The 17,150-nt window shown below is 40.7% G+C and overlaps 1 protein-coding gene and 2 long non-coding RNA genes across 4 annotated transcripts; 2 read left to right on the top strand and 1 right to left on the bottom strand.

Annotated features, from left to right (window-relative positions):
• Positions 1-287: 287 nt before the first annotated feature.
• Positions 288-5,061, top strand: LOC145450710 (uncharacterized). The gene is made up of 3 exons (XM_080329211.1): positions 288-580; positions 683-997; positions 4,168-5,061. The coding sequence occupies exons 1-3, from the start codon at positions 442-444 to the stop codon at positions 4,320-4,322; spliced, it is 609 nt and encodes a 202-aa protein (XP_080185337.1). The 5' UTR covers positions 288-441; the 3' UTR covers positions 4,323-5,061.
• Positions 5,062-5,459: 398 nt separating this feature from the next.
• Positions 5,460-7,376, top strand: LOC145450879 (uncharacterized). Its single transcript, XR_013918622.1, has 4 exons — positions 5,460-5,713; positions 6,046-6,188; positions 6,253-6,378; positions 6,779-7,376. It is a non-coding gene; the product is annotated as an uncharacterized LOC145450879 (long non-coding RNA).
• Positions 7,377-8,928: 1,552 nt separating this feature from the next.
• LOC145450711 (uncharacterized) lies at positions 8,929-14,923 on the bottom strand. Of its 2 annotated transcripts, XR_013918572.1 has the most exons (3): positions 14,199-14,660; positions 13,956-14,124; positions 8,929-9,097 (listed from the first exon to the last, which is right to left on the bottom strand). It is a non-coding gene; the product is annotated as an uncharacterized LOC145450711 (long non-coding RNA). The 2 variants fall into 2 exon arrangements; XR_013918571.1 differs by having other exon boundaries at positions 13,956-14,923.
• Positions 14,924-17,150: the final 2,227 nt, after the last annotated feature.

The following is a 17,150-nucleotide window of genomic DNA, read 5'->3' as shown; positions in this document are numbered from 1 at the left end:
TTGCGAGCAAGGCAATCGGTTTCTGTAACAAGTTGAAGCCTAAATCAAAAAAAAAATATTCGCTTATTATCGAAGTCTGCTTCTATACGAAGACAATACCAGACCGTCACTTAAGGAAACTTTTATAGCATATAATCCTTGCGTCCACTCCACGCATTCATTGTAGGCAGACAAAGTGTGCCATTCGGTTATTTGTTGACCGTGACACTAATCTCGATTATCAATCGTTGGCATTTGTAAAGAACCTGGATTTTTGGCGTTAAGTACACAGATCGGACTGAAAAAATGCTTTTAGGGCATACTGCGCGGTAGGATGATACGAATTAGAGACAGTTCTATATCTGCTAGTAAGAGCATACGACAATTCTGCCACAGCAAAAGAATTAACGAAGACCGACTGAAAAGATTTCACCAGAACACCGCGGTGCTGTAGCAAAAGATATGTTTGTATCAATTAAACATGGCGATGACTGCAGTACGTTATTCAACCCAGATTGTCGTATCGTGAATTTTTTGGATTCTATCAAAAGATGCTGTGCAGTGTCGATGGACAGTATGGTAGATTTAACTGACGAACAAGGTAAGTTTGGTTATTTATGACAGGGCCGTAGCCAGCAGGTCAGTGCGCCACAATGTATCCATCCATTTTTTAAAAGGTTTTCCAGCAGCATACGTTTTTCAGGTTTGGTCGTTGACATATTATCAAAAAGCGATACTGACCGAGCTTCAAAGTATTTGGATGGATGTGAAACTTACATTCTGGTAGAAAAAGTTCCTGTGATGTTGGGCTTCAGTAGAGGTGCCCGTAACCAAATTGCGGATTCCGAAAGCGGAATCTTTGAGGCAGAAATGCGTCAGAAGAGATCCAGATGCGTTAGAAAGATCACTACTAACTTCCAGTACCAATACGTACCATTATTGAAAACCGTGCCGGAAACCTATAGCATTCATACGGAGGTTTTCGGGAAAAAGTCGGGGATTAAAAAGAAAGAAAAAAGTGAGATTCCAATTGATTTATATTATGCCGCACCAAATACATCAAATTTCTCATTTCCAAGAACTGTATACTACGTTATTAATAATATAGGCCTACCTGACTCTCTGACACAAAGATATATTCATATATTAAATTGATGAGTCACAATTTACCTGCGCATTATTGGTTTGAACTACAAGCCCACGCAAGTCGTTTGAACAGTCGAGAGGCTTTCTTGTATTATATTTTCGAATTATGAAAATAATGGGTCGGAGGGCAGAGGCTATCTGTAATCAGGGAATGGTATGGTATAGAACGAAATTTCGGCATCACATGAATTTTAACTCTTAAAATAGCACTGAGGACGAAGACTTTCTATGTGTTTGTATACGCCACAATGCTACATGAATGCTGTACAAAAACGTGAAATGCTAAACGCGATTAAAATGGTTTGGCAATCACTGGATCTATTGGCTGGTGTTGTATTGGACTTCACACAACAAACAGGACATGGTATGGTATGGAGGGAAATAACCACACTCCATACCTGCCTCAATCGCTCCATACCCATACCATACTTACATTTTTACATTCCTCCATACCATATATTTGATACTCTTTCCACACTTTCGCAGTTGCCCGACCACTAAGATATAATTATATTTCTGGAAATTTTCCGGCGTTGATATTCTAATTGTTTTTGATGCAATTATATCCATTGAAACAGCATGATGCACCAATTCCATCCCAAATTATGACATATGTCAGCGATATACGTTCCGTATAATATATATTTATAGGATTATTTGTGAACCACAACCAAAGCTCATGACATGTAAAACAGTAAAACTAGTGTGGCAATGCACCGCTAGCAGTAATATGGAGATATCATCTGCGTGATTACATGAAACAAAAGTATTGTCTAATTAGAACAGGGCCGGCCAACCCGTGGCCCGCGGGCCACATGTGGCCCGCGAGAAGGTTTTGAGTGGCCCGCGAGGTCATTTCCGAAATTTCTAATATCATAAAAATGGATTGCACAGATTGTGAACTTACAAGGCCATAACCAAAAAATTGATTATTCTGGCTGCAACACTTGAGATGTGATGACTAAAACATCAGTTCCGACGCATTGACAGATCCATCAGCCATTCACATATTGGTATATCTTCGTACACTACAATAAAGCAGAATAATTTGCGGTATAATTATGAAAGGTAAAAATTTTCTACAAGCTTAGCGCAACATGTTGTCACATGATTTCTTGTTTTTAATATTGTTGCCCTTTTGTGAAAATGGAAGAACACCTAATGTATCAATGTATCTAACTATATTCGCGATTACGAGGCAAAGTGTCGTGCAACATGCGACATTGCGTTTGAGCTCGCAGTAAAACCGTCGACTATGAAACCTAGGCACGAAACGATTGACGCATGTTGGTCGCATCTTTCGATATCGATATGTCCAATTGTTCATGCGCCGAATAGCCCTGTCCTCCCAAAATTAGCCCAGCTATTTACAACAGGCCCGCAATATAGTCAAATGACAATATTATTGACCTATGAGCTTCAAAAAATTTTCGCGCTTGGCGTGGCTAGTGGCCCGCGCGATAATTCGTCAATCGAATGTGGCCCGTTGGCTGAAAAGGTTGGCCAGCCCTGAATTAGAATATATATGAATACAATTTCACATCGCTACAATCATTGGGCATTTCGCGACAGCGGATCAAATGTCCGATCCACCGTCAGCATGTGGTATATACTTATTAGCTGCATTATAGCCAACATCAGGGTGTCAATGCCCACTCTTTTATCACAGAAAAGCAGATTTAATGAAGTTACGATGCGTGTTATAGCTTGTAGGCGGCAGGTCGTAACGTCTTGCCGAGTCAAGCTACATGCATAACAATCATGTTTATGTCAATGGATGTTGCGTGATGATCAACCGAGCAAAGCGCAGGAAGCTTGTAGCCGCTACATTCACAGAGCCCACGATTTAAAAACTCCTTTTGGTGGTTTACGGAGAGGAGGTTACGATAAGCGAAATGTAAGCTGTAACGCGACTGCGGTCGAATACCATTCGTTTTTTATGATATTCAAATTGGAATAGGCCTAATTATCATGAATATTATTTTCATTCATATGCGAGTTACACAACTTTTATGTATTCAAAGATGTCGACCGGTGAGTCTGAGCCGCAATTTATATTCCCCTACAGGGATCATACAAAATATTGCAATGGATTTTATTCGTGATAATCGCGCTACTTGTAAATTGCCGACTTCAAGCCTTTGTTACGGCGTGCACTGAGCACTGTTGGGTCGGATTCCCAGGCTAATTTTGGCCGTGGCTTGCTACGGGCCTCACCGAGCGTTTCGCGGGCTGCATCCTTGACTGCTGCTACAAGTGGCGCAAAGGCGGTCGGTTGGCGCAAAGGCGGTCGGTTGGCGCAAAGGCTAGGGCGGTCGGTTGGCGCAAAGGCTGGGGCGCGGCAAGACGGCTACATAGCCTCTTCCATTCAAGTGCCTCAACCCAGCTCAAGACCCGTATCTTCCGTGCCACTGTCGAGCAGGTTCTTCTATACGGAATAGAGGCACTCACGCTGACAGAGAAGCTGGCTAAGACGCTCAACGCTAACTACGACGCACTCCTCCGCTATGCACTCGGCATTCACCATCCGGAGCATATATCCACGAATGCATTGCGAGAGCTCACAGGAACGGTCCCATGCCGTCTACTGGCAGCTGAACGACGCTTCCGCCTAATCGGGCATCTAGTGCGGCACCAAGACGAGCAACCAGCCGCCGCCATCATCAATCACATTCCGACGGAGCCATGGCGCAGAGGTGGCTGGAATTGGAAAACATGGCGCTCGACAATGGAGACTGACCTAGCGCAACGCGGGCTGTCGCTTGAAGACGCCCACGACCGCCTACGTTGGAGACGCTTAATACGAGCCTAAAACTGATTATCTTGATGTTTTTTTTTTGTTTCCTGTTTTCTTTTGCCCTTTTCATTTTACTCTAATTGAAAAGTCGATATATATATAAGCCTTTGTGAGCCATACGACCGCGCCATAGTTTCCAGACCTCTGCTCGATTGGTATGCGCTCCACGATTTAGGAACCAGTACGAGTACAATATTATACGATATAGGATACAGCAAACAGCCCACCACACGGTTACATTTCAGGTACTGCAGCGCCCAGCAAAACTTCCGAAGTCGCAGAAACGGCGTCTTCGCGGCGATGGTCCGCAGCCAGCAGCATTTCAAAGCAAGAACGTCGAACCGGACAAAGGGGGAAGGCATCCAGCCGGCTTGGTGGTACCAGAAGGTCGCTAGCGTAGCACGGATTGGCCCGCAGTGATTGATCAGTACAGCACGTTAATGATCCAAATTGGATGTGATTTAGTTTTCGACCGGCTACAGCAAAAACGGACTCTCCACATTTATTGTGAATATTCAGCCTAACCAACAGTAGATGCCCTAAAGGCCTAAACTAAACGGATCGACTTCATGTGAATAGATATAGAAGCTTGCATGACAGACGCGCTGTGAATCTGAACTGATGACGTCATATCTGTATTTGTAATTATCATTATATATCCAGAGCGTAATTGTAATATATAGACAAGGTAGTAGAAGCTAAATGGTATGTTTAAATTATTATATATACATATGTAGGGTTGCAGGAAAGGTGTCGCAAAATTGTATTTTCCTTGGCCAAATGACGATATACCTATAGCATCAGTTATGTTAACAAATTCATCATTTTAAAACACCACAATACTGCGACGCAATGAAAAGATATAGGGAGATGAAGGAACGACTCGGAGTTTTTGTACTTTCTAATTATTTTCCATTATGCTGTGTTTTTCCCTACCTTTGTATTTTTTAAATAATCTAAAGTTTTTTGTGTTACGGCTTCTGTAGTAGCCTAATACGGCTTTAATGACTCTGTTACATCGAGCCTCCCGTATATACCTGCTTTATGTGTATTTCATAGTTCACGCAATTGCATTTTGTTTATGTATCTGATTTGCACGGTTGACAAATAAAGATTCTCTCCATGTCTCTCTCATGACATTTTCTTGTGATTTCAACCAGCGTTTCCCAAACTGTGGTACGCGGGTGTAATGGTGCATCTCAAGTGATACGCGACCAACTTCAGCGTACTTATAAGTTTGTGAATTGAAAAAAAATATTCGAATCAATGTTTTCAAGTTGTTTTGTATTCAAGTAACGCTGGGCGGTTGGACAATTGAGCCACGGAGTTTCGTCTGCCGTGTTACTGAGAATCTTCAATGTAATAATGACACTACAATTTAGTATGTTCGATTGCCTGCGGCTCAATAGACACTTACGTGACCTTTGACACGAACCAATCAGGTTGCAGCAGGATGTAAACAAAGAACAAGGCCGGGCAAGCTTACTATGAGCAAAGTCACTCAACTATGACAAGTCGTCCGAACGTATTTTCATGGAGCGAGAAATGTTGCACAACTTGGTGTCATGTAGTATGGCGCCTTACGGCGAACGTCGTTGTAGGTTGGATTATTTGGAGTTCGCGGCGCAAATATGGCTGGATGTGCTGTGAAAGGTCAAGAAAATGACGCATGAAGGAAGGATAGCTCAAGAAGGAAGCAAAATAGTGTCTGACAGAGACTGTCCTGTTCTATTTCGCTTCCCAAGAAATCCAATCCTCAACGTCGTCACTTCAGAAGAAGTGGGATCAAAGGTACAGTACCGTAGTATTAGTAGTAAGTCTACTGTAGTACATGTAGTGTTCGTAAAAGTCAAATATAGAGACCTTTAGCTTTCACATACGGTACACAATGAAATGTGGACTGTTAATTTCTCAAAACTAATATGGTGTGAAGTTAACTTGATACAGTCCATTGTTGTTATGAGTATATACCAATTGAGTAATAAAAATACTGAAATACAAATTTGAAGTGTCTCAGGTGACCATCAGCATTGATCATTGCCTAGTGTCTAGTGATATGACACGTTCATGGTTCATCCTCAGTGTCTTTATATTATCCTAATCATGGGTTATATTTTATGCAGCATATGATTTCGCTGGAAGAATTCCACCAATGGAGAGAAGACTTTGGAGTCTTGAAATTATTTTTCGCTTGCTAACAAACCGGTCAAGGTGGTACATGTTGTTACGGATGAGTCTTCATGCGGATGTGGAAAGCGACTGGCTGGTAAGATTCAATTGTATACTGCTGAAGAGTACCATTGCTTAGCATTGTATAATACCGTTTGCAGATAGGAATGAAATACCATCTGCTGATAATCTAAGATCAGCCTTGAGTTACCCGTCAAGCATATTCAACCATCCGTCACTAATCACGATACCATATGATGTTGCGAGAACAGCTGCACACTGCACAGGTAAGACATTGTTTGATGCTGCACAACCTTTTACTCATTGGAAACCTTATCCCTCGGTTATGGAACAGTGTCGGGGGTTCTCACAAACCCTGAATTTCTTAAAGTGGCAATATCATTTTCATCGTATTGTTGTGCTTTGTCATTATCAATTCAAATGATTACATCTGTCAATAAATGAAATTTCCAATAATAGCCTACATGGAAACCAGTTGAAGCCGGCATTTGACTATCGAGCATACTTTGTAATGTAGCCATACGCAGTTGTTGTTGTCTGCAAAACGCATCCTTGATTTTCTCTTGTTTGGGCAGTCCACAAAGGGTGCACTCGCAAATTTATTTAGTTTGGTACGAGATCAATTTTAGTGTATTTATTCATTTAGTATGTTATATTTTTATTCAGGTCTGCATGCGGGAAATTATCATGCAACATCAACGGAATTCATTGCTTCTTGTGAAAATGATGACGGTACCTCGATTCCATATTCCATGCGAACCCCAAATTGATGACTCGGAATATGAATGCATGGAATCGCTCTCAGACGTATCTTATACTATCTGGCCCTGGTGGGTTGGACATTCACCAATCGTTCATTTTTTCGTGGTGCACTGGACGATGTCCGTGCAGCCAGCCCACTATGAACCGGTCCTATACCAATACCGAGAAAACCATTGCCGAGAATGCTATTACCGAGAATGGACATTACCGGCAGTCGTCAAGCATGTCCAAGTCTACATGCAAGCTGTTTCTACTGAATGAATACAATTCGGCCTGCAGGACTGTCATATGATATGTCGACATTTTTATTGCTAGTCCTTTTTATGTTTTCTTTTCCTGGAGTGTATATGCCTCTTATTTACATGCTCTTGGTCAAGGTGCGGGACTGATTAAAATGACCGATCCAAATCATTTAGACACTATTCAATTGTTTTCCTTATATTGCCATCTTGAGGTGTTTTGATCTGATGGAAATTTCAATAAATGGCTGGGACTACCAATATTTCGTGTCATGCAAATACATGGATCTATCACAGAAAGCACCCGTAAATTTGTCGTCAGATGTTGTCAATTGTTGAAGAGAAACGAAGAATCGTACGAGGGAGAAACCAGTATGCTTGGAAATGTGCTGCAAGGTCAGGTATAAGACGAAAAATAATAAAAAACTTATTTTTACATCTGAGGATATGGTTTCTACATGTTAGTTCTCATCTATTGCATAAAAGTTGCTGCAGACATGTGTTTAGAAGCGGAGGCTAGTCAGAAATCCCGGTGTGAAGGGTGGTAGTTGTCTGCTTGCAGGTTGGTTGTCTAGTCAGTGAGTACTCCAGTTCCATTGGGCAGTGATACAAGGTCATGGAATTCGTGCGGCTATGGGGGACTGTAAAACTGGACGGTCATGACCAGCAATAATCCTGCATCCCGACTAGTAATATTTTCGGTCTACGCCAAGATTGATATTGCAGCATATATAAGGTATATTTCGTTTGAAGGTCAACCATATAGAAATATTTCGTTTTAATATCGTTGAAATACATACTGCAATCCTTGAAATCCCACACAGCCAAATAATTCTCGAGAAATAACCGTTAAAAGTCGAAATATAAGGTCGGCAAGCACGGATTTCCATTACCGCAGGTTAGCGCCGACGGACTTTTGTGCAACATTTTGCGCTCCAGTACTCTCATAACATTGCGCTTATTAGTCGGACGACTTGTCATAGTTGAGTGACTTTGACTATGAGCGCTTATGGAAAAGCGTTGAAAAATGAAGGTTTTTAGCAAAATTACATTGAATTGGGAATAGCTGACTTTGGTGAAAGATAATAACGTAGAGCTAGTATGTATTTGCAGTGTTCTAACCTACAATGAACATGAATGGTGGCAAGCACTCGTCAGCATGGTATGTCCAAATAAATGGATTTCTGACAACTTTTCGGATGAAGCAACTATTGCTGTATTATCCTTAGTCGTATACTATACTATAGGACTGTCGTACCGAATAGCATGTATTAGATTAATCTTGAGTCAGGATATGTGGGGTATTCATTATGTGGGCTTTGCGTTATCTGCCTTCTATTTATGGAATCGTATATAGTACAGTCTACAGTCTGCATCATTATCTAGCAAATTACTGTAACACTGGACACTTACTTGTCTGCATATTCAATTATCATATTAATATGATAGGCAATATGATTCGTTCCCAGCTGAAATCGTCATTTTTTTGTTCTAGCTCATGTATTGAATCAATCAGGACAAATGCCGGATAAACACTGTGCTAATAGCCTGTGTAACTTGGAGATGGCTACTCGGACCGTTCCTGGTGTGCGCTTGTACCTTTCCCAGAGCCAATAACATGCATGGAAGAATGTAAAATCTGGATAAAGGCATGTGGACTTCCTTGTAGTCATCTGAATTCTCATTTTATTAATAAAATGACATATCTATTATTGTACCAAAAATATTGAATCGTGACATAATTAAGATGAAATAATTCTGTGTTTCAGAATGAATCTAATCTGAAATGCAGTCACACTTGATGCCACAATCGACTTGGTGTGTGTCTCGTTTTATTCCACAGTTTTGCTGCATGATGGTGTGGGTTGAAATTGTTGAGAGCAATATATTCAATAATGAGATGAATAGTTGAAATTGGTAGCGGTGATACGTTGCATGAGTCGGACGAGTACGCCTTGATAGGTGCCTGCACAGCAGTGTTGCTCTGTAAAATAAACATATTATATATTTTGTGCAGGCGTGATGGATATCTTTAATGAAGCTGCAGAAAGAGGAAGTCGATGGATAAAACACAAGAAAATCAAATTTCTGGAAGAAGTAGAAGCACAAAACAGGAAACTCGTACAGGAAAATTACAAATTGACGGACAATTATATCTAGTGAAGTTCAGTTCTCAGATGAGCATCATAATGTCAAAAGATGCGGAGAAGCTGAAATTTTATGCTAGACTACAATAAATTCTTTTTGAATTGCCCAACTTATCCTACTGACGTCAAATTTATAGTAGGCCTATTGCTGTAGGCTTCATTAAATTTCGATTTGGCCATGTAGATATGTGGTTCTTAAAAATGCACCATTTGCATTCATTCATGATTTCTCAAAACTAAAATGATTACTGACTGTCAATAAATCACATACAACTTTGAAAGGATTGATGGATTGTGGTGCACTTACTTTTGTGCAGGAACTGTTCACAGAGACCATTTCAGATCGAAATATTAGTGAAATATGTGGGTTCGACAAGAAATGTGAGAAAATGTTGGAATTCAGCTATGGTAAACCAGGAAGAGCTATTATGGCAGAAAAGTGATTCACCATTGAGTCTGAAATCAAGAAATTGAATCTAGATTTAAATATTCCTGCACATGATTTGTCTGCCTGAGCCAGACTGTTCCACAACCAGAAAGATGGTGAGACAACGTATTCATATTGAACAGCTGATCGGAAGAATCAACAAGTATAAAATTTTGTCTGGTGTCCTACTATGCAGCATTCTGTATCAGCTAACCAAATATGGACTAATTGCTTACTCTAATTCAAGATTGAAAATTAAAAATGAATGATACAGCATATTCAGCAATTGTGAAAATTCAGTTCCATTGTGAATATCGTAATGCCTAATAGCATGCTACGGATCGTAATTGTGCGGTGCCATGGTCAATGTGTACCAACAGTGCATGTCTATTCATACTATATTCCAGTGGTTTGCATTGAAGCTCATTTAGATGCCCAATTTGTTGAATGAACATTTCTCCAGGTGAAAATGTTGCAGGATTATGTGTGTTTGGTGGAATCAGGGATATATAGAACTCCGGGATGGCTGACTCCGTCGATTGCGTCATCGCGGTCATACACAAGTAGGGTCATTTTCGCGCACTCACTGCAGATAGGATTGTTGACAGCGCTTTGTCTGTGCATGACTTGGAGATTCGGAATTGCCTTTCTAGTTTGTGATTGGTGGTAGATGATATCAATATATTAACGTTTATAAAGCTAGAGGACTCATGTGATGTTCAGGTAGTTGATCATTTTAGCAGTATTGGTTATGTAGCTTCAGCTGCAGGTTATTATCGGCACCACCGGTATCGGTATGCCGGTACGATATATCGCTGGTATTCGGAATATCTCCGCGTATCGAGTATGTTTTGCTACATTGATAAGCGTCAGTGCATATCAGGATGTAGCAAAATGTTTAGAATTACATTTCAGGATGATTTTAGTATTGATTACGTTATGCTTTTAATGACTGATCTGATGCTATAGAATTGCATAATAAGCCCAAGTCCTGGGCTGTACAGTGTACAGTACAGTAACTGCCGCCAGTTTAGAGTGACTTCGTCTGTCAGGATTTTATGTAATAGGTTAATTGATAATTATAGTTTATCCATGCTACGTTCCTAATTGTAGAACATGATGGAGAACAAAGGAAAGGAAAGGAGTATCGAACGAGCCTAATGATTCTATACCGACCCGTGGTTTCCCAGAAAACAGTTATATAGTTTTATAGGGTGAAATGACCAAGAACTGCAGCCTCTAAGTACCAGTATGCAAGTTGCATTTCAATCAAACAGTCAGGATATTGGCACAGAAGTGAAGCTCCGGCGGGTATTTCGGAGTGAAAAACGGTGATTTTAGCTCTGAGCGAAAATATGAGCTTTTTTTTTAGTCATCCACCTGGCAATGTGGAGTAAAAAACGTTATTTTGAGCTCTGAGCAGAAGTGATGACCTTTTTTTTTTTTTTAGTCAACCGATCCCAAAGTGGGAAAAATTAACCGGTTTTTCAGAATTTTGCTCCGGTTTTGCAAGTTGCAAATTTCTGAGAAAGTGTCCTTTTTTTTATTTCCAAAATATGGTAAGCCTATTGTATAACAGTCCAGGCACCATTTAAATTCAATCTGTCTTTACAGATACCGATAGGCTACTAGTGATACATGAATAATTGAATATGTTTGTTAATGACTGGCAATCAAATGCCACTATACTGGAAAGATACCTCCGTTGCAGTGAATTGTAAAATATAGCCAAGTCATTTGCTGGCCACTGAAACTTTTGAAGATACAAGACAGAGACAGGACTATTCATCACATCAATCGACTTGATGTTGACCACTCCCTCATGATGGATAAGTTAGCTCTATCGTCAGGATGTGACAATGGGGAAATGCTGTATAGGCCTATGTGGCGAAGGAAGATTGAACTCTTGAAACTGCATCACAGTTAAAAAGTTTTCGTCAAATCCTTGCGACACAGCCAGGACCTCTGCTCAGCATGCATGGGTAAGTTTGTCTGATTCTGGTGAGCTATATCAAATCAAGGATTGAAATCCATTTAAATATATTGTCGTGTGTGTGTGTTTGTGTTGAGCGAATCAACTGCTTATGGCTTGAGGTACTACGCTATGGAAAAGATCATCCTGCCATTTTATCAACTGTGCATTTTGTCGACATTGTACTCTATAGTTGGAATATTATGGCAGTTAAATCAGCGGTTGTCACTTCTCAACCTTTTTGATCTCGCACACCTTGCAACCTAAATTGCATATAGGACAAATGTATGAAACTAGAAGCTAAATATTGGAAACAACATTGAATACCTTTTGATATTATATGTGGTGCTGATGAAGTTTCTGCAAGGGTTCTGCCACCAACTTCAGTTTGACTGTTTGATTGCTTTTGAAAGAAATACCAGCAGCTCATCAGTTTTCTACCCCCTGTATTACACTGCTATACTATACTATAGTAAAGATCATTCTGCCATTTTGTCAACTTTGCAGTGTGCATTTTGTCGACATTATAATTAATAGCTGGAATATTATGGCGGTTAAATCAGTGGTTGTCACTTCTCAACTTTTTTTATCTTGCACACCTTGCAACCTAAATTGCATATAGGACAAATGTATGCAACTAAAAACTAAATATTGGAAACAACATTTAATGCCTTTTGATATTATAGGTGGTGCTAATGAATTTCTGCAAGGGTTCTGCCACCAACGTCAGTTTGACTGTTTGATTGCTTTTGAAAGAAATACCAGCAGCTTATCAGTTTTCTAGCACAGCTCTATTCCACTGCTAAAGATCGCTAAATTGTACTGTCCAAATTTAAAGAACTTTTTTTAATAGTCTTATAGCTTTCACATATAACTGTTGCTGAAAGAGGTGTAGGATATTTCGTTCCGTACACTTGCATCATTGTGACGTACGTCAAGACCAAAGTAAACTATGAGCTCTGTATTACGACACCATGCAGAAAAATCCGATTCAATCTGAACTTTGTTGTTTCATTCTCTAATGGACAAGCGTCCAGCTTCATGCATTTGTAATATTGAGATATAAAAATCTAACATATTTGGCGGTTTAGCACCACTGGGTTGAATCCCCAGATCAAGCTGTTCTTAAAGATTGGGTTTATGGTTGATTTGTATCTCTAAATTGTTAATTTTTGTTGCAGATTCATGAAACGAAATGCGACGTTCCGTCCTGTACAGCACATCATCAGTGGATATGCTGCTATACAATACTTGCATTACCATCTTCAAATATTGGCTTCAATCTGGAAATTTGGGTCTTGTGTCTCAGCAGCGACGCTTTTAATATCTACTCAGTCCATTGAATCAGTTATCATGTCCGAAAATCTTCTGGAGAGAGCGAGAGATATGATATTCTTTTTCGCCTGCACCATCGTGATGCTTTGACGGCGGAGATGCTATACGACCGTAAGGTCACCTAGTCTACACCCCGTTTTTTTTCTCCTCCATGCTATCCGTGGATGCTGAGCGCCTAGCAGGATAGCCGCGGATACCAGTTTTCGAGTCTTTGGTCTGATCCGGCCGGGAATCGAACCCACGACCTACCGATCGAGAAGCCGGGCGCATCACCATTACACATAGTTTCCAATACTTGCGAATTAGTATCGAACCCTTCAGAAGCTTGATTCGGGATGTACTGCTACTGCACAGCCAATGACGATAAAGCTCAGGAATGTCTATCGACGAAAAAGTGGAGAAAATTGTGCGTGTTGTAGTATTCAAAAGAGCCTTTATTTACAATTCAAAAAGTCTCAGCATCATATAGTTACTCTTTCCTGCTTGACTTATATTACTTCTCCCAAATACTTTTCAAAATTATCACCCGCACTGAAAAAGTTTGGAAAACAATGTCTTGAACGTTTAGAAAATACTGATTTTCTTCGTTATCCACCTTTCTATGTATTACCTGTCGGTAAATTCAGGTTAATTTGAAGTATACAACTGTATTCATGATTTACTGAATGAAATTGCTGATATTCAACGTTGTCTGAGTTTGCTTACCATAAAGGTTGAGGTATGGGAAGACCCATGTTTTCTAGAATGTCTTGCTTGCTCACCAGGAAGGCGGCGAAAGGTCAAGGAACCTGATTGTATAAACACCTACATCGCTAACTTGCGAAAAAAGTGAAGATTTCGAGGTAGATTGCAGGTTGATATATAGCCCTACTTATGTATAGGCCAAAAAGAAGTCAGCCATCCCGGAGTTCTATATATCCCTGGGTGGAATGTTATAAAACTGAAGACACCACATACGCACCAAAATCTACCTTGAGGCAGGAGTTGATCGGTTGCGAGTACGGTCGAGAGATGGCTTGTCAATCACGATCGAGCTCACTGATGCTGATGCAAATCACAATGCAGTCCTTGTAGCTTCAGGTGCTGGATTGTCTTAATCAATGCATATGCATGAGAGCATATATCAGAACCTAATGTGAAAATAAATCATGGTTACAATATCTATTGCAGGAGTCTCTGACAAAATGTCTTTTTCCTTACTTACCCTGTCTTACAAATGCAAGACGAATCAATAATGGATTTTCTGAGAATGTGTATTTCCATTGAGTGTGATATCTCTCTTTTCCGCAAGTTGCGATAACATTGGCTGTTCACTAGAATAACACTTCCTCAAAGAGTGAATTGTCTCCTCAATCTTTGTCCCTAAGTCGGGTACATAGCGCTCCATGAAATACTTCGTAGCTTTCTCCGCGGTGTTAGAAGAAGATGCTGTTCCACTCAAATCCAGAAATTCGATAGAATCTCCATAGCTTTCAAGTTTCATAACCAATACACTAAAATTGTGATGTGTGGCAGAAGCTGTATTTTATAGCATATATTTCTGAACATGAGATATGCTTGAAAATTTCGCTTTAGACCTGGAGCCTATGAAATCGTCAACATATGCATTACCACAATCCTATAGTATAGTATACAACAATCGTCGCTTAATCCGAAAAGTTATCAAAAATCCATGCGTTTGGACACAGCACGCTGATGCGTACTTGCCACCATTCATGTTCATCCTAGACTAAAAGCTGCAACTACATACTAGCTCTACGCTATTAGTATTCATTAAGGCCAGTCATCCCCAATTCAACGTAATTTTGCTTAAAACCTTCATTTTTCAACCTTTTCCCATAAGAGCTCATAGTAAGCTTGCCCGGCCTTGTTCTTTGTTTACATCCTGCTGCAACCTGATTGGTTCGTGTCAAAGGTCACGTAAGTGTCTATTGTGGCTCGTGTTAAAATTAATCAGATGTGCAGCGCTGGACCCCACTGTGCAACTACGACAAATATATCAAATCTGAGAGAAAATTCCGGCCATTCACATGATTTGCTGTATTGGGGATTGGAAATTATCAAGAAAGAGAGAGTCTTTATTCAAGCCTTAATCGTCTCAATTACAAAAGATTTCATGCCGCATTTGCCGCACCAGATCTTTCCTTCGCAGCATAAACCATTCGTGCTCAACTGATCTCTGTACTATATCGACTTGTGATCAAGCAAAAATTAGTGCATGGCCTTCATCACTTTTCAGTTCCGGTCGATAAATACAAGGTGGTACGTGAGCTCAGAAAAAATCCTACAAATCGTACCGCAAACAAAAAGTTTGGGAAGCACTTCTTTTGACGATAGTCGAAAAAGCAAAATTGAACGTAAGGTCACCTAGCTGCTTCCAAACACCGTATCCGAAACGAACGTATACGTGGGAAGCCGTGTGCGTCACACTTAAATTGGGGCGTTTGAACTTTGAAGTGATCGATTCTCTGGACTCTAGAGCAGTGGTTTCCAACGTGGGCGATATCGCCCCTCAGGGGCCGATTTGTCGGTCCAGGGGGGCGAAAATAGCCAAGGGGGCGATAGGGGGCGAAAACAGACGAATGGGGCGCTAGGGGGGCGATGGCGCGTTGAAATGGCTATATTGGCGTCCATGACCGTAACCGTCACACCAAAACCCCCAATTGAGATGGGGGGCCCGAGCTCGAAGGGGGCCCGAAATTTTTTCGTGAATTGACATTAATTAGAGTGTATTATTTTGGAAATTTAGGCAACTTTTTCAAAAAAAATCGCGCTGCGCGCCATTTCGTGGTCACATATTTCTTGCAGATGGGATACCCTTCCTCCAAGGAATAATACGCATGAGGTATAGAAATGGGCATCTCGGCGTTAGCCATTATCACACCATGAGGCAGCAAGACATGAAGTTTCAGGCCACGTAACATGCGACTCCGAGAACTGTGCCAGAACGAGAAAACCTTGGCGGAATGGGACTGCCTTTATGCTGACCGACTTCGATATATATACGATATACATAGCCTATATATTTAATTGTCCATAGGCACCTATGGCTGACGTCAAATGTTCCTGTCCTGGCAATCAGAACCCCACAAAAAATGTCATCTCGCAGAGAAAAATTAATTGGCAGTGCAGAAATACCAATTTGAAATCGTGTGCGTCTTTTAGAGGCGATTTGAATATCTTTTGACATTGCAGATATGCCACGAAATGTCATTACGTAACGAAGTCATTATACCCACGGGTGCGCCCGAATATGATAAGTGATTATTTACGGGCCCTACATTTTCCACGACACCTCACTCAGCTTTACCGGTAAATCTGAATACATGAGCAGAGAGAGGATAAAAAATTCACAGCAATATATATGCAATTCTCGATCATATTGACCGATTCAATCATGAATGATAGAAATTTTTCGCGCCTCGCGCGAATCAAGCCGACTAACTAAAGAGTCGAACAATTTGTACTGAGAAGTAACTGTAAAGAGGTATCGGGGGAGTTGGGTCTGAGGGGTGCAGAAGTTTGCTTTATCGCCCTATGGAGGGGGTCAAGACCAACGTATTGGGGGGTGACGAAGTGCTGTTACGGTCCTATTGGAATCAAGTCGGAGAAATCACCTTTTTTGTTATTCAACTCACCAAAATTTAGCTGTAAAAGTGTAATTTCGAGGTCGAGCCGAAAAGTTGACCTCTTTCATAGTCGACTCGCCGGTGATTTCAGTCTGTATGCATATTTTTCGGTTCCCAATATTTGGGGGACGGTGATCGGTGTGGAGTTTGAAAAGGGGGCGATGAGTCGAAAAAGGTTGGGAACCACTGCTCTAGAGTGTAGACCAAAAATAAAAATAATTGGATCGAGAGTACATGTGAGCCTGTTGCATCCCAACTATTCTTAACATGTTCTGCGAATATAAATTGAGCGCGAAAATTATTTTAAGAGAATGAGTCACCTATCTCTTCTACCAAATGACGACATCCTTCCAGTGTTGGGATGACTCGAGTAATGACTTGACTCGAGTCATTTTGCAAAAATGACTTGACTTGACACGCCCGGCGCTTCAAAAATGTGGATTGATTCGTGACTCGGAGCAAAACTGACGAGTCAATTTCAAGTCATCAAGTAAGCGGTGTCGACTAACTCAATGTATTTGTGCATG

Source organism: Botryllus schlosseri, chromosome 11, assembly GCF_051294905.1.
Source record: "Botryllus schlosseri isolate E-star chromosome 11, Bs_hap1, whole genome shotgun sequence".
Lineage (NCBI taxonomy): Eukaryota > Metazoa > Chordata > Ascidiacea > Stolidobranchia > Styelidae > Botryllus > Botryllus schlosseri.
The sequence above is the reverse complement of the archived record's forward strand: the minus strand, read 5'-3'. Positions and strand labels throughout refer to the sequence as shown.

Excerpts from the sequence above, each read along its gene's own strand:
- LOC145450710 (XM_080329211.1), top strand. The coding sequence starts at position 442 with ATGTTTGTATCAATTAAACATGGCGATGACTGCAGTACGTTATTCAAC. Across the intron at positions 581-682 it reads AGATTTAACTGACGAACAAG|GTTTGGTCGTTGACATATTA; the intron begins GTAAGTTTGGTT and ends TACGTTTTTCAG. Across the intron at positions 998-4,167 it reads GATTAAAAAGAAAGAAAAAA|GTACTGCAGCGCCCAGCAAA; the intron begins GTGAGATTCCAA and ends GTTACATTTCAG.